The sequence below is a fragment of the Rhinoderma darwinii genome, chromosome 4, assembly GCF_050947455.1.
Source record: "Rhinoderma darwinii isolate aRhiDar2 chromosome 4, aRhiDar2.hap1, whole genome shotgun sequence".
Lineage (NCBI taxonomy): Eukaryota > Metazoa > Chordata > Amphibia > Anura > Rhinodermatidae > Rhinoderma > Rhinoderma darwinii.
The window spans coordinates 389,225,460-389,250,364 of record NC_134690.1 but is presented as its reverse complement, the minus strand read 5'-3'; the positions used below and the strand labels follow the sequence as shown (position 1 = coordinate 389,250,364).

Sequence of the window (24,905 nt, the reverse complement as noted above, 5' to 3'; positions counted from 1 at the left end):
GATAAGAGTTCTCGCTTTTGATTGGCAGTTAGATAGATTGTGTTTAGATTCTTCCAGCTCAGCGCCGGAGGTCACGTGTGCACTGGATTGATACTATGTATCGCTACACTGCTGCGTAACCAATCAGCAGCGAGAGTTGATGGCCAATGCCGCGCATCGTCCCTCCCAGCATGCTCTGCGCTCTGACATGGAGTCCGGCGCTGGTCGTTGCTTCCAAACTGGAGCCGCAACCTCTATATTGTAACTGTCAGGTACGTGCTGATAAAAATATTCCTGCCGTTCTGTCTTTACAGCTGGCCATACAGTTTAGATGTACCTATTGTTACCGTGTCCCCCAGGAGTCTCCTACCGAGAGACTGCTCTGGCAGCGGCTTATCTACTAAGGAACAAAAGGATCGTTTATGTTGTAATTCAATACTCCCGTCCCTTCTCTCTCCCGACATCTGCCGTTGTGGGAGAGTCGGGCCGCCGCTATGCACATTATTTCTAAGGTGTATGGCAAAAAGGGTCTCCATGGATACAAAATACAAAAAGCCCCCTGTATAATCTGGTCCTGCTTCCTTCCACCTGTCCTATAGTTTTTGCTTATTTACCCCTGGTTAGTAAATATTGTGGCTGCACTGGGGTTGTTTGTATTCTGTAACTAGCCCCTTAACCCCTTCCCCCTGCTGGCATTCTGGGCCCTAATGTCCAAGCCATTTTTTACATTTTTACATTGTCACATTCGAAGAGCTGTAACTTTTTTATTTTTGCGTCAGCATAGCTGTATAAGGTCTTGTTTTTTGCGGGACGACTTGCAGTTTTTATTGGTACCATTTGAGAGTAGATGCGACTTTTTGATCACTTTTTATCACATTTTTTTTAAGTCAGGATTAACAGAAAACAGCAATTTTTCCATTGTTTATTATTTTTTACGGCGTTCACAGTGCGGGTTAAATAATGTAACAGCTTTATAGTCGGGGTCGTTACGGACGCGGCGATACCAAATATGTGTAACTTTTTTGCTTTATTGTAGTTTTTTTTTAATAGTAAAGCATTTTGTAAGGGGAAAAAGTGGGTTTTTCCTTTTTTTTGTTTCACTTTTTTTATTTTATTAACTTTATTAAACTTTTTTACTAGTCCCACTAGGGGACTTCACTATCCTCCGATCGCTATTATAATACACTGCAATACTTTTGTATTGCAGTGTATTACTGCCTGTCCGTTTAAAACGGACAGGCATCTGCTAGGTCATGCCTGCGGCATGATCTAGCAGGCATTTGCTCCAGGCAGACCTGGGGGCCTTTATTAGACCCCCGGCTGCCATAGAAGACACAGACACTCGGCGATTTTATCGCCGGGTGTCGGTGGGATGAGAGGGAGCGCCCTCCCTCTCTCCAAAACCACTCAGATGCGGTGCTCGCTATTGTGCACCGCATCTGAAGGGTTAAACGGGTGAGATCGATACTAATATCGATCTCACCCGGCAGAGCAGGGACGCCCCCAGCCCTCAGCTGCCTCTAGCAGCTGAGAGCAGGGAGATTTCACGGCTCCCTGCTCTGTTTACTTTATTCTACAGCAGCGACGTAGAATAGCGGCGCTCTAGAATAAAGCCCACTAATGACCGCCGTAAAAAGGCGTATCGGCGGTCATTAAGGGGTTAATGACCGGGCCATTTTGCACGTTAATGACCAAACATTATTTTTTGTTTTTTCACGGTCGCATTCCAAGAGTCGTAACTTTTTTTTTATTCCGTCAACAAAGCCGTATAAGGGCTTGTTTTTTGCGGGACGAGTTGTATTTTGTAATTGTACCATTTTTAGATGCTTATAATATATTGATTAACTTTTATTAACTTTATTTTAGGAGAGAATTGAAAATAAGCAGCTATTCCAGCATTAATTTTCACGTTATAAATTTACGCCGTTTACTATGCAGCGTAAATAACATGTTAACTTTATTCTATGGGTCGGCACGATTACGGGGATACCAAATATGTAAAGGTTTTATATGTTTTTCCTACGTTTGCACAATAAAAACCCTTTTAGAAAAAAATTACTTGTTTTTGCATCGCCGCATTCCAAGAGCCGTAACGTTTTTATTTTTCCGTCGATGTGGCCGTATGTGGGCTTGATTTTTGCGGGCCAATGTGTAGTTTTCATTAGTACTATTTTGGGGTACATAGGACTTATAGATTAACTTTTATTTTATTTTTTATGGGGGGAATGGGAGAAAAGAGAGAATTTTGCCGTTGTTTTTTGCGTTTTCTTTGGACCCCGTTCATCCGGCGGTTTAATTAATGTGTTCATTTTATTGGTCAAGTTGTTACGATCGTGGGGATACCATATATGTGTATGTGTGATTTGTTTTGACAGTTTTACCAAATAAAACCACTTTTTGGGCCAAAAAAGTATTTTTATTTGATTTTCACTAATTTTTTTTTTTTTTTTTTTTTTCACAAACTTTATTTAACTGATTGTCATTTTTTTTTTAAGTCCCATCAGGACACTTCACTATGCGATCTGCTGATCGCATATATAATGCTTTGGTATACTTAGTATACCGAAGCATTATTGCCTGTCAGTGTAAAACTGACAGGCAACCTATTAGGTCATGCCTCTGGAATCGCCTAACAGGCACATGCTGAAGACAGACCTGGGGGTCTTTGTTAGACCCCCGGCTGTCATGGAAATCCGACGGCGACCCGCGATTTGTTTGCGGGGGCGCCGATCGGGTGACAGAGGGAGCTCCCTCCCTCTGTCAAACACATTAAATGCCGCTGTCACTATTGACAGCGGCATTTAATGGGTTAAACTGCCGGAATCGGAGCGCGCTTCGATTCCGGCAGTTGCAGCAGGAGCCAGGCTGTGTATAACAGCCGTGCTCCTGCCGCTGATCGCATGGGTACGCTGTCAGTACCCGCGCGATCACAGGACGGATATATCCGTCCTCCTGCGCGAACTAGCAGCTGCTGAGGACGGATATATCCGTCCTTCGGCGTTAAGGAGCTAGAGACGCATTGGTCTGCATAGGAGCTGTGGACACAATACTAAGAAATGTTTATCTTGAAATTACTGGAGCCATAAAATGGCTGCAAAGGTGAAACCATTTGAGAAAATACAATACCAATGAAAAGTTCACCGCCTATTCTAAAAAAGGAGAGAGCCTTAAAGAGGCTCTGTCACCACATTATAAGTGGCCTATATTGTACATGATGTGATCGGCGCTGTAATGTAGATAATAGTGGTCCTAGTAATAAAGAGGCTCTGTCACCACATTATAAGTGGCCTATATTGTACATGATGTCATCGGCGCTGTAATATAGATAACAGTGGTCCTAGTAATAAAGAGGCTCTGTCACCACATTAGTGCCCTATCTTGTACATGATGTGATCGGTGCTGTAATGTAGATAACAGTGGTCCTAGTAATAGAGGCTCTGTCACCACATTATACGTGGCCTATCTTGTACATGATGTGATTGGCGCTGTAATGTAGATAATAGTGGTCCTAGTAATAAAGAGGCTCTGTCCCCACATTATAAGTGGCCTATCTTGTACATGATGTGATCGGCGCTGTAATGAAGATAACAGTGGTCCTAGTAATAAAGAGGCTCTGTCACCACATTATAAGTGGCCTATCTTGTACATGATGTGATCGGCGCTATAATGTAGATAACAGTGGTCCTAGTAATAAAGAGGCTCTGTCCCCACATTATAAGTGGCCTATGTTGTACATGATGTGATCGGCGCTGTAATGTAGATTACAGCAGTGTTTTTTATTTAGAAAAACGATTATTTTTGACTGAGTTATGACCTATATTAGATTTATGCTAATGAGTTTCTCAATAGACAACTTGGCGTGTTTTACTTTTTGGCCAAAAATGATTGTTTTTCTAAATAAAAAACACTGCTGTTATCTACATTACAGCGCCGATCACATCATGTACAATATAGGCCACGTATACTGTGGTGACAGAGACTCTTTAACCCCTTCCCGACATTTGACGAATACATACGCCAAAGTCGGGTAGGGGAATTATGGAGCGGGCTCACGGAGTGAACCCGCTCCATACGATGCGGGTGTCGGCTATTTGTTACTTCAGACAAATGCTGCTGTCAATAGCGACCGCAGCATTTAAATCATTAGAAAGAGGGGGGTGACCCCCTCTAACAGCTCATCACACCCCCCGCAACGCAATCGTGGGGGTGCAATGGTTGCTATAGCTGCCTGGGGGCTTAATGAAGGCCTCCAGGTCCGCCATCTTTGTGCGTCTATTAAGCCCTGCCTCCGGCCTGTCAGAATCACGATATACTGCAATACATTAGTATTGCAGTATATCGTGCAAGCGATCTAACGATCGCTGGTTGAAGTCTCCTAGGGGGACTAATATAAAAAAGTAAAAATTAGTTAAAGTTGTTTTTGTTTTTTTGTTTTTTGTTTTTTTTTTTTACACAAAAAAAGTTCAAGAAACCCCCCTTTTCCCATTTTCCCCCTAGAGCATAGTAAAAAAATAGACATAATTGGTATCGCCACGTCCGTAAAAGTCTGAACTATTACAATATATCATTATTTAACCCGCACGGTGAACGCCGTAAAAAAAAAAAAAATTGTAAACGCCAGAGTCTATATTTTGTGGTCACCTCATCTCCCACAAAAAATGAAATAAAAAGTGATCAAACCGTCGCATGTAACCCAAAATGGTATTATTAAAAACTACCGCTTATCCCGCAAAAAATAAGCCCTCATACCACATCGACAGAAAAATAAAAAAGTTACGGCTCTCAGAATTTGGCAACACGAAATAAATTGTATTTTTTACACTTAGGTTTTTACTTGTAAAAGTAGTAAAATATAGAAAAAACGATATATATTTGGTATCGCCGTAATCGTATTGACCCACAGAATAAAGTTAACATGTTGTTTTAATTACACAGTGAATTCCGTAAAAACGGCGCGCAAGAAACCATGGAGGAATCGCTGTTTTTTTTTTCATTTTCTACCCCACAAATAATTTTCCCCATTTCCTAGTACATTATGGCAAAATAAATGGTGCTACGAAAAACTACAACTCGTCCCGCAAAAATCAAGCCCTCATAGGACTATATAGACGGAAAAATAAAGACGCTATGGCTTTTGGAAGGTGGGGAGGAAAAAACGAAAATGAAATTTCTGAAAAAGGGCTGCGGCGGGAAGGTGTTAAAAGGATTGTCCAGGTCAGGGGCTGTTTTTTTTTTTTTGTTTTTTTTTTATACTTCATGGCATAATCCGTATAGGATTGGTGTGGGTCTGACACTCAAACCCCACACCGATCAGCTGTTCCAGGCGCCGGAATCAGATGGCTCGGACCGCTGTATAGCCACAGTTCTACTCCTGTTCACTTGACTAAGGGTATGTGCACACACACTAATTACGTCCGTAATTGACGGACGTATTCCGGCCGCAAGTCCCGGACCGAACACAGTGCAGGGAGCCGGGCTCCTAGCATCATAGTTATGTACGACGCTAGGAGTCCCTGCCTCTCTGCAGGACAACTGTCCCGTACTGTAATCATGTTTTCAGTACGGGACAGTAGTTCCACGGAGAGGCAGGGACTCCTAGCATCGTACATAACTATGATGCTACGAGCCCGGCTCCCTGCACTGTGTTCGGTCCACTACTTGCGGCCGAAATACGTCCGTCAATTATGGACGTAATTAGTGTGTGTGCACATACCCTAAGAGCAGAGCTGCAGCACGGCCGCTATACAGTGTACGGACCCATCTGCTTTTGGCACCTGGAGGCAGCCAGAACAGCTGATTGTTGCGGGGTCCGGATGTATAAAAACCCACCCCCCAAACTGGACAACTTTTTTAAGATTGGGGGATAAGATTGCACAATCCTCTTCTGTGGAAGCAGGGTGACCACTATAATGACTGCCATTACGTCTAATGCAGGGGTTGTCACTCAGCTGGTTCAGCCTTTGCTCTTCTGTGTTGGTAAATCTTGTTTTTCAGTGATACGTCTCCTTCTCTTATAGCGTTACATAAGTTTTGCCATTCATGATTTTGGGAAAGCTGTGTGACACTCTCATGCAAGTTTAAAAAGGTTCTGTCACCAGTTTATAACTCCCGATCTCCCACCTAATCTAATAGGCTCTTTTTAATGTAAATAACAGTTTTTGTATTTTTGAAAAACGTCTATTTTTGACCAAGTTATGATCATTTCTAGTTATATTCGAATTTGTTCTAAATGCCCAACTGGGCGTTGTTTTTTTTACTTTTCACCAAGTGGGCGTCGTATAGAAAAGTGTATGACGCTGACCAATCAGCGTCATACACTTTTTTTTCATTCACGCCCAGCTTGTTTATCAGCACAGCGTGATCTCGCGAGATCGCGCTGTGACGTCACTTATTCCTGCAGGTCCTTCAACAGCCGTGCCAGGACGGTTATCCGAATCTGCAGCGGCTGGAGGCGATGTCTGTACTGTCTTCCATGGCTCCGGTGAAGGACCTGTGGGAGGAAGTCCCGTCACAGCGTGACCTCGCAAGATCACGCTGTGCTGATAAGCTGGGCATGAATGAAAAATGTGTATGACGCTGATTTGTCAGAGCCATACACTTTTCTATACGACGCCTACTTGGTGAAAAGTTTAAAAAAACTCCCAGTTTGGCATTTAGAACAAATTAGCATAAAACTAAAAATTATCATAACTTGCTCAAAAATAAAAGTAAAAAAAAAACAAAAACGTATCTACATTAAAGCGCCTATTAGATTAGGTAGGAGATAGGACAGTTATGAACTGGTGACAGTCTCTTTAAAGAAGATCTCCAGTACAAACACAACTTTCCACGTCTGCACCCCCCACCTGACTGTATACCACTCTCCACACTTCTTTTAGGTATACTGTACTTACTTTTTGAACTTCTGCCTTGTCTGTGCTTTAAAAAAAAAAAAGCCTCCATCTTGATTCTTAATTTCCCCAGCTTTCTCTTCCTCTCTGCTTTGCTATAAATCCCATGATGCTTCAGCACAGCATCACCTGACCAACTAAATACCATACTATTTCTGCTGAGGGACACTGTGATTATCTTTCTCTCTATGTTCTCCTAAATAAGCCGAGAAACCATAAGTATACAGACAAGGAGGCTGCACTGTATTCTTCTACATTATACCTGTGTGACAGGAACCTGTCTCAGTATCAGTGGCAGCGGATGATAGAAGTTTCTGCCCCCCCCCCCCTGTGTGTAACTAGTGCGGTACAGGAACTGCTGAAGCCTGTGATGGGTGACACATAGACCTCCATAGACTCAAGTAGAGAAAGCGTCACCGAGCCGGATTCACACTGCTGCTAAGCAACCATCCCAGTCTGATATATAGAGATAAATAACAGGTGGGAGACTGACACATGGAATACCAGAATGGAGCACATGGGAAAGTTTCGTTTTGGCCAGAATGTTTGTGCCCCCGATTTTCCAGAAAACCGTGTATTGTGACCTCTTATTCCCTATTGACCTATGTGCTCCACAGGGTATCCGATGTTGCCTCGTCATCTGCAGACCGTGGGTGGCAGATGTATTACCCGTGCCAGTCACTCACGACCCGTATGCATGAGTGGAAATTTCCTTAGGTACCCATGGTGGACTGGACATTACCAGCCGTTTTCTTTCTTTCCTGTGAACAACTGGCATCCTCAGGACAATTCAAGGCCATATCATTATTTTGGTCCCCATAGAACTGCCCTGCCGGGCAGCCATATATTTCCTTGGTTCCCTACTCATTCATCGTGGCTTCACACGTCTAATTTCAATATGGACGCAAAAGGAGATGAACCATTTAGAAAACGAAAGAAAGGCATAGAGGACGATGAGTACAGAGGACCGTGGGCAAAAAGACCCTACCCTCCGGCAAGTGATTTACGGGCTCCACCCATACAGGGAACACCAAAGATATTTGACCCCACCAGTCCACAAACAGAAGGTAAAGGTAAGGATGTCAAAAAATACCTAACAACGATAATGTATATTACAGGAGGTTTGTGTGCGATGGATGAACATTGAAGGGGGTTAATAATATAGACAGTGGTACTCCTCATAGAGAACCCCTTTAAACGGGTTGTCCAGCTTCTGACAATTGATGGCCTATCCAACGGATATGTCATCAGTGCGGGTCCGACACCCAGACCTCGCACCGATAAGCCACTCCGGTGGCTTGCGGGCACCGGATGTTGTGGTGCATAATGCTATGGACGGAACCAGAAGCAGTTGGCTCCGACCATTGCATAGCAGCCATACGGCAGAACTGCAAGTCCGCTCCTATTCACTTGAATAGGAGCAGAGCAGCAGCTCGGCCGCTATTCCGTGGCCGGAGCGAACTGCTTCCGGCATGTACGTCCGGTGCACGAAGGCATTGGAGCAGCAGATCTGTGCGGGGCCCGGGTGTCGGACCCCCACAGATCATGTACTGATGACCTAACCTGGAAAACCACTTTAAGGGCCAGGAAATTTTGCCTATTCATTTTTCCCCTCCCTACCATCCAATGGCCATATGCTTTTTTTTTTTTCTTCTGTCAATGGAGCGGTGTGAAGACATATGTTTTTGTGGGGCAAGCTGTAATATATATATATATATATATATATATATATCTTTTTTTAACCATTTAAAGTACCATATAATGTCCTGGGAAACAGGAAAAAAAATTGGGTGGTGGAATTAAAAAAAACCTGCTTTAGGGTATGTGCACACACACTAATTACGTCCGTAATTGACGGACGTATTTCGGCCGCAAGTCCCGGACCAGACAGTGCAAGGAGCCGGGCTCCTAGCATCATACTTATGTACGATGCTAGAAGTCCCTGCCTCGCTGCAGGACAACTGTCCCGTACTGAAAACATGATTATACTACGGGACAGTTGTCCTGCAGCGAGGCAGGGACTCCTAGCGTCGTACATAAGTATGATGCTAGGAGCCCGGCTCCCTGCACTGTGTTCGGTCCGGGACTTGCGGCCGAAATACGTCCGTCAATCACGGACGTAATTAGTGTGTGTGCACATACCCTTATTGTTCTTTGGCTTTGCTTTAAAAAAAAAAAAAGTTGTTTTTGTCGCCATATTCTTATCACTTTACCCTGCGGATTAAATAATGTTATATTGTAATAGTTTAGACTATTGAGAACCCGGCGATACCAAATATTATGTTGTTTTTTTTTTTGTGGTATATTTGTATTTATTTCTTTACTTTTTTGGCTTTCATATTATTATTATTATTATTATTATTATTATTATTATTATTATATTTATATATATTTTTTTACATTACTAAAAACTAAACATTTTTAACCTACTTTTCTTTAGTCCTCCTATGGGACTTGAACTAGCCATCGTTAGATCTCTGGTACAAAACACTGCAATACCTATGTATTGCAGTATATTGTAGTTTTTACTGGCTCCTATTAAGCCCTGAGATAATTGTTAAATAATATATCAGGATTTAGTGTTGAGTACATATGGGGGAGGTATTTCTCTTAAAATTGATCACGGGCAAAAATGATTGAAAGGTGAGCTGGCATTGAATTACAAGTCCTCTGTGTGCATAGGGGAAGGCAGAGTTCCTGTCTCCCCTGCCTGTCTCCCCTGCCTGTCTCCCCTGCCTGTCTCCCCTGCCTGTCTCCCCTGCCTGTCTCCCCTGCCTGTCTCCCCTGCCTGTCTCCCCTGCCTGTCTGACACGTGATTCTGTGATGGCTAAATAAAGGGAAGGGGTTGTATTTATTAGTAATATGGGTCACTGCGGCACCAGACACGTACGTACCTAGTGATGCAGAATTGACTTCTCCTGCTCCACAGCTGAAATAAAGAGAAGATGGGAGGACTTCAGCCCTCATAACCATGAGAGAACTAGTGAAGGGAAGTTTGACTTCACGGTGATGTCTTATAACATCTTATCCCAAGACCTGCTAGAAGACAACTCTAGTTTGTACAGCCATTGCCGGCGGCCGTACCTATTCTGGAATTACCGGCTCCCGAACATTCTACGAGAGCTGCAAGAAATGAATGCTGATGTAAGTAGGAGGACTTTTACCATTCTAAAGAAGTTGTCGGGTACAGTAAAGTCATCTTCAAATACCTTATTATAGAATTCTGAGTTTATAGAGGGGTCCTTTATTCAGGATCTATTAGCCTGACTGGAGCCTGTCCATGTTACAATGATACTTTCATTAGGCACCATGTAATTCTTCATCTCCCCTGTGGTGGCGCTGCAGAATACAGCTAATTGCAGGAGCGGTTCTAGCATCAGGGATACCCTTTGATCAAAAAAGGATAGTCCGCAGTGGTAAACATTAAGATTCTTCTAAACTTCAGTGTTCTGTATATCTGAGGAAAGGAAGGGGGCGCTTCTTTATAGTGTGACGTTATGTTTGATATATCAGAGGTCAGATATAAGGCTATTTGTACTCTACCCTTTTTTTTGGGGGGGAGGGGGTTTCCCCGACAATGAAGTAGCTGAAAAGCCACAGCACAAATTTTCGGCTGACTCTCTGATTTCTGCTGCAGTTTTGAAGTAAAACCAACCGCATTTCTGCACGGAGATTACTCCCATTCAATGGGGATAATCTTCATGTGGCTACCAGATGCTGTTTTTTACACAGAATACTCTGCAGAAACCATATCCAGAAGGGACCTGCGGGCACCGGATGTTGTGGTGCATAATGCTATGGACGGAGCCAGAAGCGGTTGGCTCTGACCATTGCATAGCGGCCGTGCTGCAGAACTGCAGGTCCGCTCCTATTCACTTGAACAGTACTGCAGCTCGGCCGCTATTCCGTGGCCGGAGCCAACTGCTTCCGGCATATACGTCCGTTGCACGGAGGCACCGGAGCAGCTGATCTATGCGGGGCCCGGGTGTCGGACCCCACGGTGGATAGGTCATCAGTTGTCAGAACCTGGAAAACCACTTTAAGGGGATGTTCACACGGAGTATTTTTTGCCGAGTTTTTTGACGCGGAAACCGCGTCGCAAAACTCGGCAAAAACGGCCCGAGAACGCCTCCCATTGATTTCAATGGGAGGCGTCGGCGTCTTTTTCCCGCGAGCAGTAAAACTGCCTCGCGGGAAAAAGAAGCGACATGCCCTATCTTCGGGCGCTTCCGCCTCTGACCTCCCATTGACTTCAATGGGAGGCAGGAGAAAGCGTATTTTGCGCTGTTTTATGCCCGCGGCGCTCAATGGCCGCGGGCGAAAAACGGTGCGAAAATCGGCGTGCAGGGAGAGGAAAATCTGCCTCAAAGTTCCAAACGGAATTTTGAGGCAGATATTCCTCCCCCAAAATACTCCGTGTGAACATAGCCTAAGGGCCAGGAAATGTTGCCTTTTCATTTTTCCCCTCCCTGCCATCCAATGGCCATATGTTTTTTTTTTGTTTTTTTTTCTGTCAATGGAGCGGTGTAAAGACTTTTGTTTTTGCGGGGCAAGCTGTATTTTATTTATATATATATATATATATATATATATATATATTATTATTATTATTATTATTATTATTATTATTATCCATTTGAAGTACTATATAATGTCCTGGGAAACAGAAAAAAAAAATTGTGTGGTGGAATTGAAAAAAAACAACAAAAAACCCCCCAAAAAAACCTGCTTTTATTGTTCTTTGGCTTCGCTTTAAAAAAAAAAAAAAAAGTTGTTTTTGTCGCCATACTCTTATCACTTTGCCCTGCGGATTAAATAATGTTATATTGTAATAGTTTAAACTATTGAGAACCCGGCGATACCAAATATTATGTTGGGGTTTTTTTTGTGGTATATTTGTATTTATTTCTCTTATTTCTCGTAGTGGTTTTCATGGTAGGCTTTGTACAAGCGGTTTGCATACGGATTCTCATGTAGAAAACGCGTCCGTTTCAGCATGAATTTTCCGCTATGTGAACAAGGCCTATTATTGAATAACTTCCAATAAATCTGTCCCATGGTATTTATAAATAGTCCTTGTTGCCCATAGCAACCAATCACAGTGCAGCTTTCACTTCTCGAGCTGCTCTGGAAAAATGAAAGTTGTGCCATGATTAATTGCTATGAGCAACAAGGACAGTTTTTTTTTGTTTTGTTTTTTTACTGTTTGGCTAGATCTGCCCCTGTTTGTACTATTCGTTATGTCTCGTGTTCTACTCTCACCCAGAGATTCTTTAGAAATTCCGCTTGTTGCCCTTGGAAACAGACAGCAGTTTAGCATCCTCTGTAGACCAGACACATGACGTGTTAATGTAGAGGACTCAACCTGTGGTTCTCCATCTGTTGCAAAACTGTTAAACTACAACTCCCAGCATGCCCTGACAACCGCAGGTTGTAGGTTTGCAGCCGGGAGTGGTAGTTTTGGCAACAGCTGGACAGTTGCAGGTTGGGGGGGCCACTGGCTTAGTGCAACCATCATGTTATTTCCTACACTACGCTGCCGTCTGGTAATGGGGGGGGCTACAAAAGCATGGTATAGATGGGGAGTGGTCTTATGACGTATCTTAATAAAAACGAGGGTATGTTCATGTAATCACCTGAAAAAACGGTAGCTAAAAAGCTTGCAATATCTGCCCATTGAAAAAAACGGCGTTGTGTTCAGACGGGGTGTTTTTTTTTATTTTTATGCCGCGGTTTTAAAAAAAAAAAAAAAGTGCGTAAAAAGCATGTCCGTTCTTGAGCTGTTTTTGGAGCTGTTTTTCATTGTGTCAATAGAAAAACGGCTCCAGAAACGTCTAGCAAAAAATGCCTCACAAAACGTTTTCAGCTTCAAAAACGGCTGAAAATCAGAGACGGTCTCTGAAAAAAGCTCAGTAAGCTTTTACTTGTGCGTGTGAACATGCCCTTAGATTTGTGGAGTCCGTCTGCTATCCCCATCACACAGTCCAGAGAAAGGACTCCGAGCCATGCGCAGCCAATTCTCCATTAATCAGGAGGGGGGGTTTACAGCTGTTGGACCATGTCGTCAATGAAATTTTATGTTTTTTTGGGGGGTTTTTGTATGGACCCCGAAATGTGTTTATATTGACCCCCCCCCCCATGAAGACTGTGCACATTGTGCCACCTCATATGTAAATCTTGTTCTGTTTCAGATTCTTTGTTTACAAGAAGTTCAAGACGATCACTATCAAGAACAGATCAAGCCCAATTTGGAAGCCCTCGGTATGCAGCACTCTCGAGTTTGTATGATTCGAGTTTTTATTTAGTTCTTTTTTTTTTTTATAGTGATAATGTCTGAGAAACCAATGCAATAAACATTTAGTAATAAAGAGCATTAAAGGTTTTTGTTTTTTTTTGCTTCTTTCCATAAACGGCTCCGTTCTTGTCCATGGTTTGTGTCTGGTATTGCAGCTCTATTATATTCCCTTAATTAGGACCGCGCTGCGATATCGGACACCGCCTTTGAACTAGAGAAAAAAAGGAGACGATTGTTTTTAACCTCCAACAACCCCCTTAATTCTCATAATAGAAGTGTCATTCTATACACTGGGGAAACCAGCCCGAGTAATGTCAAATAAAGCAAGAACGCCGCACTCCGCGTATTGGATTTGAAACTTTAGAAACGTTTATATACTGCAGTCTGTGATATTATATTTAGAGGGGTTTTATTTTATTTATTTATTTTTCCCTGTGCTCCAGGTTACATCTGTGAATACAAGGTCCGCACTGGAAGTAAACCCGATGGTTGCGCCATTTGCTTCAAATCTGATAAATTTAACTTAAAGCTAGTGAAACCTGTGGAATATTTCCGGCAGAATATCGCCCTTCTAGACAGGGACAACATCGGTTTGGTGCTGATATTACAACCTAAAACCAGAGGAAGAGACGTCCCGATGATCTGTGTGGCAAACACCCACCTCCTGTACAACCCCAGGCGAGGCGATATCAAACTCACCCAGCTGGCCATTCTCCTGGCGGAGATTACTGAGGTCGCGCAAATACAGGATGGGAGGTTCTGCCCCATTGTCTTATGCGGCGATTTCAACTCTGTGCCGGGGTCACCGCTTCATCGGTTTGTAAAAGAGGGGACTCTTTACTATGAGGGATTGACCATCGGGAAGGTAATAATCAGCTGAATCCTAAATCTTATGAGAACATGATCGTGTGTTAATCCCTTAAAGGGGTATTCCCTCATAGACCTTTATGGCATAGCCACAAGATATGTCTGATAGGTGCAAGTTCCATCTGATCTGCTGTCTTCGCAACTCCAAAATAAATGATCTCCCTTCATTCCCCATTTGGGTGTGGCGGCCCGATCAATGGAGACCAAGCAAGACTAAACCCTCCCCCCAATACCTCTGATCCTGCCAAACATGGAAAGCCGGGAGGCAAAGTTGTAGTGTTTGTGGAAGTTCTTGCAGACTGACCGTTCGTAGGTTTATTGTCCTTTTTTAATGAGCAAATGGATCACCAAAAAAAAAAACAACTTAAAACTGATCAAATTATTTTTATTTTTTTAGGTATCCGGCCAAGAGAGGTACTCAAAAGGACAAAGGATTCTGTCTATTCCAATATGGCCAAAAAGCCTGGGGATTACCCAGAAATGTGTGTATGACTCTCCAGGAAAGGATGAGACGCCAGGTACAATCTTCACTATTATTCCTGCATCTTCAGCGCACGGTTTTAGGATGCGTTCCTGCTTCTGTCCTCACCCCAGATTCATCAACGCGTCCCTAGGGCTGGGCGATTTTGTCAAAAATAAAATCTAGATTTTTATTTATTTTTTTTCTTCAACGTTTTGGGTGATTTTTCGATTTTAATTTTGTATTTTTTTTTTTCTGTTTAACCGTAATACCAAGCGATAATTTAAATAAAATTTTCTTTATATAAGTAACTTTAACATATATTTCTATGATTATTGTACGTAACTGCAAATACTTTATTTTATCATAAATACAATTGAAAAAATGTATCTAATTGATTATAACTTCTGTGTTCCCTGGCAGGAAACAGGTTAACAAAATCTATAATCAATGATACGCTGCGTGCACCAACATCCATCTCTCCCCGTCACCACCTCAGCCGGTCCCCAACATTGCCGGATTCACTGGACCGTGAAAAACAGTCCATGTTTCAGCCGGATTTCGCGGCCCGATCACGGTTCATGCGAATGGGACGCCTGGCATCATAGTTATTTAGGCTACAATCACACGACAGTGAAAAAAAAAATGGCCATTAAAAACTGATCAATGGTCAGTTTTTCATGTAAATTTTGCATCAGTGTGTCGTCCATTTCCAGTCCGTCTTTCATGGCCGTTATTAAAAAAAAAAAAAGGTGGATTTAATTTGTCAGGGTAGATAGTGCCCCAGCACCCACATATAGTGAAAGAGTGACATAGTCCCCACATATAGTGATAAGGGGCCCACATATAGTGACAGTGCCACAATTCTCACATAGTGCCACCCCCCCAATATAGTGCAACAGTGCCCATTTAGACAGTGCGGCTCCCCCTTGCAGATAGCACCCCACATGTACATCCCACTACCCGCCTCCTTTGTAGATCGCAACCCCGCATTTAGATCGCACCCCCCTTCCTTGTAGATTGCGCCACTGTAATCACACTTGGAGCTGAATTCCCAGTTAGAGGTTGCCAACACTTTGGCCGGGGAGATTCAGGTCCTAGTGGGAGCTGCAGCGGCGTAATCTATAAGAGTGGGGGGGGGGGATTTGTGCTGCTATCTGCAGCGGTGCAATCTATAAGGGGGGGTTGTGGTGCGATCTATAAGGTACAAGGGGGGGTGCGATCCACAAGGGGTGGTATCTAGTGCGGTGCTGCTATGTACTGGGAGTCTCTGCTTTCCCATTGAACTGCTGTTCCGTGCTGTATCATTTTGTTCAGTACAGAACAGCAGTTCCATGGGGAAGCAGAGGCAGAACGGGGCGGACCAGGAAGTGACGAGCGGTGGGGCGGAGCTTCCTCCCGCTGCACGGCGTGACGGCGCCACTAAAGAATTGATTCTACGATTCTGTTAAACAGAAACGTGAGAGTCCTTGAGGTTGAATTAATCAAATTAATTTGATCGCCCAGCCCTAACGCATCCTAAAGACGGAAATTGTGTGTGTCGAATTGGGACTGAATTTTTTTTTTCATCTGTAATTGTCATATTCTTGCACCATAAAATCTGATTCTTTTCACAATGTAGAAACGAGTGTTTCTCTGGTTCATTAGGCAAATCAATTTAGTTTAAGATTTGCTTTTGGCAATTTTAAGAGAATAAGCAAATCTCATTCTGTTCTATGGTCGGCGAATCCCGAGCCGTTTGTCTTAATGTGAATAGGGCAAAACATTCACTCCTCTTCCATTTCCTAGCAGAATGCAATCCTACTATCCTGCCCTACACATTGCATTCTCCTTGACTTTTCAGTTCCCTTTGCGACGTTCTTGTTTACCATGCTGGGAAGGATTTCCGCTCTATAAGGCCGAATTCAGACGAACGTGGGGAAACTCTGACGTGAAAAACAGCCGTTTTTCATGTCCGAGTTGGCCTCTGTGCGGATCCCGTTTTCGCGTATCCCCATAGACTTGTCTATCGAGGGATCCATGAAAACGGAACATAATAGGATATGTTCTATTTTTCAAAGGACCCTTCACACGGTCCGTTGAAACGACGGGCGTGTGAACGGCCCCATTGAAATAGAGGCGTCCGTGTGACGGCCATTGTGCCACGGACGTATACCATGGTCGTATAAACTCTGCCTAATACAGGATGTAACTCAAGATAAGTAATAGTGTATTCCCAAGTTACTCAACATTTTATGTAGATTAATCATATATATATATATATATATATATATATATATTATACATATCTCTGCAAAATTCTGTTTAAAGGTAAACATTCCCTTTAAAGATGTCCGTGTCCCGTTTGCCCACTCCCCTCTAGTACTCGCCCTCACCACAAACCTTGCAGATTACACTGGGGCAAAAGAAGGGAAATAAACCTACATTATGTAAGGCGATGTCATAGTAATTTTGCTATGTTTGTGGTTACTGCAGCGGGTTTATTTTTCAGAGGGGAGCTTGGAAGGACAAATCGTAGAAAAGACGGATGAGCAGACCAAGGAACCCGATATAAGGTATTTTGGCTTTGAAAGGAAGGTCCACCTTCACAACCAATTTTCTTTCTTGTTCCAATACATCAAAAATAAAATTATGCAGATGGTTTGTATCAAATTTCCTATAGTTTTGTGTCATTTGGTAGGATAACAAGAACTAAGGGACGGATGGATGGTAATGTAACTGCAGGATCAGACTGCACAAGATTTCTTTGTAGTCTGTTACCATGGAGATACATCTGCATAGGAGGCTGAATGCTGCACTAATGGGAGATTTTCTCTAACCCTATTTTAATCATTTGCACCCGGTTCTAACTTTAACGGTGAATTTATTAAGAAGTTTATGCCACTTAGTGGTGGAAAAAAGGCGCAAATTTTGGCACACGCCTGTAATGTGCAAAAATGTTACTTTTTTTTAAACTTTTTACACCGCTCTCGCCACTTCTAAACATACGGGCTGACAAATTTACGGCAGAAATTGGCGCAAATCGTAGCTAGCTTAGATTCTATTATGTGAAGCATGGACTGCTGAACACTGCAGTGGGCTTCATTCTCTGGGTCTAGGTCTTCAGCCCCTTCCTAAACGCTTTGGTGTAATGGTATGTCAAGGGCTTTTAGGGAAGTTCAGGCATCTTCACGTACTATTGTGTCAGTGACCACTCGAGCACTAACACTGTCCCCACGTGATCAATGGTGGGAGGACAGCTGTTATATTCAGCCGACATCGCGGCGCTAACTGGCATCACTGGGGGACTGTCTGGGACTTGATAAGTCACCAGGGCTGCCTCTTGTAAAGGCCTATGATGACATACCAGTGGGGTTCCCTAACCTGTAATTAGGAACACGAATGGAGACCAGAGGTTTCCATCACCATTGATTTCAATGGTGACTGATCCGGTGCCCATGGTTTCCGTTTGTCTCTGTTGTGCATCGGATCCGTCACTATTGAAATCAATGGTGATGGAAACGGAAACCCCTTGTTTCCGTTCGTGTCAGTTTGTGTCTGTTCAGGGTCCCGTTCTGACGGAATTCTCCGACGGAACGTCAGAACAGGACCCCAACGCAGATGTGAACAGAGCCTAATACGCTTTGCTTTTGGCACAATTTTAAGACCAAAAATAAATTGCATCCCGTCCTTGCAAGGCCTGGACTCCAGACTGATACATTGCAGCAACCCACCAGAGGCTTCTCTAGATACAATTGTATCTACTTCTCAGCTGAGAGCAGGAATAGACCTATATGGGTTTAATGCACTGAATGTAAACAAGAATGTTCTTATTCACTGACAGCAACGGGCACCGGATCCGTCACCATTGAAATCAATGGTGATGGAAACGGAAACCTCTGGTTTCCGTTCGTCTCAGTTTGTGCCTGTTCAGGGTCCCGTTCTGAAGGAAAGCTCAGACGGATCATCAAAACGGGACCCCAACGCAGATATGAACAGAGACGAACCCCCACATATTTGGTAATTTTGTATTCCCGGAAGTTGCGTAACCATAACAAACTGTACTTTAAGTAGATACTTTATTTTAGCTCCGTAAATAACATCTGTTTCTTGCTTGACCCTAATTCTGAAAAAGTAAACGTACCCCAAAATGGTTTGTGCAGAAACTGCAACTTGTCCTGCAAAAATAAAAAGTTCTAAAGGGTCCTAAAGCCCAAAAATGGCTTATACCTGAAGTGATACGTTTTTACACAAAGGAAATAGCATATTTGTGAATTGTTTTTTTGCTTAACAAGTTATTGCGCAGTCATTCAAATATATATATATTTATTTTATTATTATTGTTCTTTTGCTTCCTTTTGTGCAAAATCAACTTTCTAAATAGTCTTCATTAAAAAAATTCTACCATTTAGTTGCTGTAGTTAGTAACCCCTGAACATAGCTGAAGTCCTGCTGCTTTTTAGATCGTTTTATCTTCTTGTCCTGGATGACTCATCTGCTCTTCCCCTCCCTTCTCTGTGTTAGAGCCTGTTCACATCAGTGCTAGGTTCCCATGATGGGTAACGCTAGACCTTCCCGTCGAGGGGAACCCATCAACGGAAAGGCAAACCAAAATATGGCTTCCATTTGCATTACCATTGATTTCAATGGTAATGTTTCCGTTACTGATGGATTCTGTTTGGCGGAAACCATAGCGCATTCGAAATCCATGGTAATGCAAACTGAAGCTATGGTTTAGGTTTGCCTTTCCGTTGATGGGTTCCTCCAACTGAAAGGTCTGACTGAATCCATCAACGGAACCGAACGCTGATGTGAACACCAATTTTCATCCTTTTTTTGTGTCGTAAATGGACCCAAAAAATGTCTGACAACACGGGGGCTGAACGCCTCCAAACATCTGCCCATTGATTTTTAAAGGGGAAAAACTGCGTTCCATTCCCCACAGGGCGTTTTTTACGTAGCTGTTTGTAAAAACGGCGCGTAAAAAAGAGCATGTCGCAGTTTTTTATTGAGTCAATAGAGAAACCGCTCCACAAACGTTCGCCTCAAATGCTTGTGGTTTAAAAAACGGTTAAAAATCAGAGGCTATTTTTGCCTTAAAAACCGCTCCGTATTTCCAGCCGGTTTTTGTTTGCCGTGTGAACATACCCTTAATGATAACAAGCAGGGATCGGGGAGGAGGTTGTACATGGCAGATCAGAGTGTGTAGAGGAAGGAAAGCTTTACGTCTCCAGGGAGGGCAGATCACACAGGCTGTCAGTATCAGAGTGTAGATAGGGAGGAAAGCACACACGGCCGTCTGCAGGGAGAGGGGAGGGGAGATCACACGTGTTTTCCCACCACAGAATGGTGCAGGAATAAAGCTAGAAGCAGGTTGCAAACTGTACATCAGGGGGTCTGAAATGGAACGAAGATTCTAGTATAAAACATGGTGTAACATCTGTAAAAATATATATTTTAATTTTAAAGGGGTCCGTAGGCTTTAACCAGACTTTAAGGGTAGTTTAACAAAAGGTAATGAGAATGTTCTGAGTATTTCATTCTACTTTTTCTTCCCTAATTGTTTGAATAGGGTGGATTCTAATTTGTGGCATCACTTCAGCCTGTCCTCTGCATACTCTCATTACTTCCCTGACACTGGAATGCCTGAGATCACAACCTGTCACTCCAAGTCCGCCATCACTGTGGATTACATCTTTTACTCCGCTGAACACAATGATGTCTTCAGGCAGCCAGGTAGGAGCGATCACATCCTGTGTGCCACTGACACAGCCTTAATTCAAGCAGGTTGAAGTGGGAGCTGCATATATTTGCAACCTTCTCTTCCGCCTGAGTGGAGAGGGAGAGGAGGAGAAGCTGTGATCCTCCTCCTGTCCCTGTATGGCTGTATGAGAGTGGTAACATGAAGAAAAGTTAATGTTATCACCCCCTTCTCAGTCAGAGCATACTTGCTCTCTGATTGAAACACACTGGTGTATTTTTGTATTCATTTTTTTTATCCAGAAAAGGAGTGAGAAAATGAGCAGTAGCTCCTCTAATAATCACCCATTTGCGCCTTTATTAGGCCGTTTATTGACTCCACAACCCGGATGTTGACCAGCGTCTGGTTCCCGATGTTGAAAAAGTCGCACTACACAACCACACAAATATCAATGTTTATACATTTTACACTGTGCCTACCCTGTCTGTACCCGATTTTTATTTTTTTGCGTAAAATCCGCTGACCCCTTCTTTAGCGATACCAGTTACATGCTACGATCATAGCGATAACAATTGTCACTAGAGAGGAATGTCTAATACTTTTCAGATAGATAGAAAAGATTTCCGGCAGTCAGAAAATACATTTTCATCCCCTAAGGCCTCATGCACACGAACGTAAAAACGCCGGTAATTACGAGCCGTAATCACGGGCACCATAGACTTATATTGGCCACGGGTACCTTCCCGTATGCTTATGGGAAGGTGCCCGTGCCGTTGAAAAATATAGAACATGTCCTATTTCAGGCCGTAATTACGGCCCGGGCAGGCCAATAGAAGTCTATGGGGCTCCCGTATTTACAGGTGGCTACGTGTGTGCACCCGTAATTACGGGAGCGTTGCTAGGCGACATCAGGGGATAGTCACTGTCCAGGGTGCTGAAAGAGTTAACTGATCGGCAGTAACTCTTTCAGCACCCGGGACAGTGACTACCGCTGGAGTTAATAGTATTAAAAAGTAACTTACCTGCTTCTTCCTCCAGTCCGGCCTCCCGGGATGACGTTTCATCCCATGTGACCGCTGTAGCCAATCACAGGCTGCAGCGGTCACATGGACTGCCGCGTCATCCAGGGAGATCGGACTGGATGTCAAAAGAGGGATGCGTCACCAAGACAACGGTACGTATGAACTTCTTTTACTTTCAATCGCTGCGGAAACTCTGCCCGAAAGGGTTTCCCCTTCTCTCTTTCCAGCACTGCTAGAGAGAAGGGGCTGCCGATTAGTGCAGAGAAAACGGGTCCGTAAATACGGGTGGAATACTGGTGACAACGGACACGTATTTACGGGAGGAAAAAGAAACGTTCTGTACATGAGGCCTTACACTTGACGTAAAGGATCGTTTCTAACTCCATGTATTACACAGCCGCCGTCCCGCTCTATAACGGCGAAGACAGAGAAACCTCTCATCTCCGCCGCTATTCTCCTGGATGCTGCAATCACAGCGAACTGCAGCAATCAGGGGAAAATGAGATGGGGGGGTGCCCCTTGGAGCCCGTCACCGGAATCCCTGTGACGAGATCGAGGGCCATACCATATATGGGCGGACAGCCCAGGATCCATTGAAGGACCTCAGGGCTGTCTGACCATATTTCCTGTTAGGGCATACCTAGATATGTCCTAACAACTGACTGTGTACAATCAGTATATAAGATATATGCCAGTACATTAAAGTTTAAAAATAGTAAAAAAAATAATAAAGTAATGTTAAATAAAATAAAAAAGCACACACATTACAATAAAAATTAAAATAAGTCTCTACATAAAATATACACCTATATCAGTATCGTCGCGACCGTAATAACAGATAGAAAACTGCTTTCTTTCACTTATTAATGTGAGGCACGTGGTGTGATGAATTTGGAACCTCCATGTGCCTCACGTTAATAGTAATTGACCCCATCATGTACCTCACACATTAACCCAATGTTGTTCATTATGTGAGGCACGTGGAGTTTCAAAATTCATCATACCACGCGCCTCACATCTGAAAACGGAATAACTTTTTATTTTATTATTATTGGCAAAAGTATCGTTTTGGTATCAAGTATTGCAATACTTCACGAAGCATCGGTATTGAAGTCCAAATTCTGGCATCGTGACATCCCTAGTGTAAATACAGCCTTATGCACACGACCGTATTTTTTATCCGTAATTTCGGACCCATTCACATCCTCCCATTGGTTTGTCCTACGTTCCATGTTTTATGATTTCAGGTTTCCAGGTAAATCCAAATTGAAAAATGTTTTCAGTATTTTTGCTCAGTACCGGACTACAGAGATTTGCGCAATATCCGGTTTATAGTTGAAAGTTACGTTATAAACAATCAGGTTGTCTAGATCGGTGCTTTTCAAACTGTGTGGCGCCCCCCAGTGGTTAGTAAGGTGCAGTTGGGGAAGCGATTGTAAGCTGCACAGGTCTTTCTGTAGCTGCACCAATCTCTGGTTTATCAATATTACTGACTGCTTTTGGGCTTATTTTATTGTTATACCGTGTTAAGAAGACAAATGTTAAGTAAAAAATTTGTAATTCTTAAAAATTTTGGTATAGACTGCGACCAGTGGTGAGAAGCCCTGATCTGGAGACGTAAAATGTGATGAATAAATTATTAAATGTATCAACCAGTTCAAGGCTGATAAGATGATTCCCTTGACCCAACACTAGATGGCGCAAAGACCACGGTAGATATTTCTATTACTCTGGTCTAAATTCGTTTCCCCGTGTTCAGATCCTTGAATAAATATTATTGCGATCATTTATTTTTTTTGTGGTGTGTTTTGTTTTTGTTAAAAAAGAAAAAAAACTACTGGGAGATTTATCTATAGTGTTATAAAACGCATTATTTTACACGATGATGAAAATGGCGCAAACTGATAAATGGTTAATAATGATAATTGTCCCCTGGGATATGCCATAAATTGCCCTATAGATGTGGGTCTCACCTTTGGGAGGGGGAGTATTCCATAGGATGAGTGTGTCAGCTGTGTGTTACAGCCGACACTTCCGGGTAACGAGCAGGATCCCGCTCGAGCAGCGATCCTGCTCGTTTAACCTGTTAAATGCAGCAGTTAATAGCGACCGCAGCATTTAAATCACTGAAAACAGGGGAGCGACCCCCCTGTAATGTTCCAACACGTCCCCCCCCTCCCCCCCCCAGGGGTGCTGTTGGTTGGCATAGCAGGCTGGGGCCTCATGAAGGCCCCCAGGTCCGCCATCTTTGTACTATGAAGCCGTGGGAATAAAACCTTCGGCTATATTCACACTGCCGTCAGACACTTCTCTCTGAGCCTCTGTCGGCAGAATAGCGCTCCATGCTTTAGGTCAAAATGACGGACACCATGGCGGAAAGTCAGATGAATGGCTGTCCGTGTAGTGCATGGACCTCTTAAGTTTGCCTCAGCTCTGTAGGATCAGCTCTTGGCCCATAGAAGGGGGTCCTGAGTGGGCCCCTGACCACGCAAAGAGCTTTGTATTTGGTGTACATTTTTTATTTGACTTTTTAGGGCAATTGCTCTTTGCCTTGTAGTTGTATTGTCGTTACTGCTATGAGGGTGAATGCACAACTTATCTGGACCGCATGCGGCTGTTACGTGGTTGATAACCAGAGGTTTTTGTGGTCTTCTCCCCTCAGGCTCCGAGGGTCCATGTAATGGGCTGCGGCTTCTCGGACGGTTGTCACTTCTCAACGAGCAAGATCTATGGAGCGTTAATGGCCTTCCTAACGAGACAAACTCTTCGGATCACCTCTCCTTACTAGCCAAGTTCCGGCTGGAACTATGACCGCACCAAATCCCCTGGTTTGAAGTTGTTTTTGTTTTTTTACTTTTGAATAGCAGATCATCTGGACAGTGCAGACATCTTATTTATTCCTGGTTTTATAATTGTTTTATTGATTTAGTCTTAGGCCCTGTACACACACAGTTTTTTTACAGGCAGAAAAACCTGCCTCAAAATCCTGTCTGGAATTTTGGGGCAGATTTTGACCTGCTTGCACGCGGTTTGCCACGTTTTTTTGGCCGCGGCCATTGTGCGCTGCGGACAAAAACGCAGCGAAAAAGTTTTTTTCTGCCTCCCATTGATGTCAATGGGAGGTCAGAGATGGAAACACCCGAAGATAGGGCATGTCGCTTCTTTTTCCCGTGCGCATTTTTTTCCACTCGTGGGGAGAAAAAAAACGCCTCAGTCTCCCATTGAAATCAATGGAAGGCGATTTTTGGATGTTTTTGGACGCGGTTTCCGGGGCAAAAAACTGTGTGAACAGGGTCTTATTATTCTGAAATAATGATGGTTATTTGTTTTACTGAACTGTGCTGTTTGTAATGTGCAAAATCTGTAAATATTTTCTTAAGAAAAACAAAAAAATAAACCTCTATGTAAAAGTTAAGTCGGCTGTTTTCTATAATTCATATAGACATCAGTGGAGAGAGCGCCTTGCCTCACGTGAATAGTAACTCCACCATGTAATTAACACGACTGTGGGGTACCTGATGGGGCTGATTATTAATGTGAGGTACACGGAAGTTCAGTAGGTTTTTACTGTTGGCAAAGTATCGTTTTGCTATCAAGAATCGCAATATTACACAAGGTATCGGTATCAAAGTCCAGATTCTGACATTGTAAGAACCAAGTCACAGTTAGGCCTTATTCACACGGACATGTCCGTTTTGCGTGCGGAAAAGGT

At 43.3% G+C, this 24,905-nt stretch overlaps 1 protein-coding gene across 2 annotated transcripts; it reads left to right on the top strand.

Moving 5' to 3' along the window:
- Positions 1-77: 77 nt before the first annotated feature.
- ANGEL2 (angel homolog 2) lies at positions 78-24,608 on the top strand. 2 transcript variants are annotated; one of them, XM_075864595.1, is made up of 9 exons: positions 78-251; positions 7,487-7,936; positions 9,799-10,013; positions 13,061-13,130; positions 13,608-14,029; positions 14,429-14,549; positions 16,983-17,046; positions 20,043-20,206; positions 23,856-24,608. In XM_075864595.1, the coding sequence occupies exons 2-9, from the start codon at positions 7,495-7,497 to the stop codon at positions 24,002-24,004; spliced, it is 1,647 nt and encodes a 548-aa protein (XP_075720710.1). In that variant the 5' UTR covers positions 78-251; positions 7,487-7,494; the 3' UTR covers positions 24,005-24,608. The 2 variants fall into 2 exon arrangements, with proteins under 2 accessions (XP_075720710.1, XP_075720709.1); XM_075864594.1 differs by having other exon boundaries at positions 79-251; positions 7,487-7,942.
- Positions 24,609-24,905: the final 297 nt, after the last annotated feature.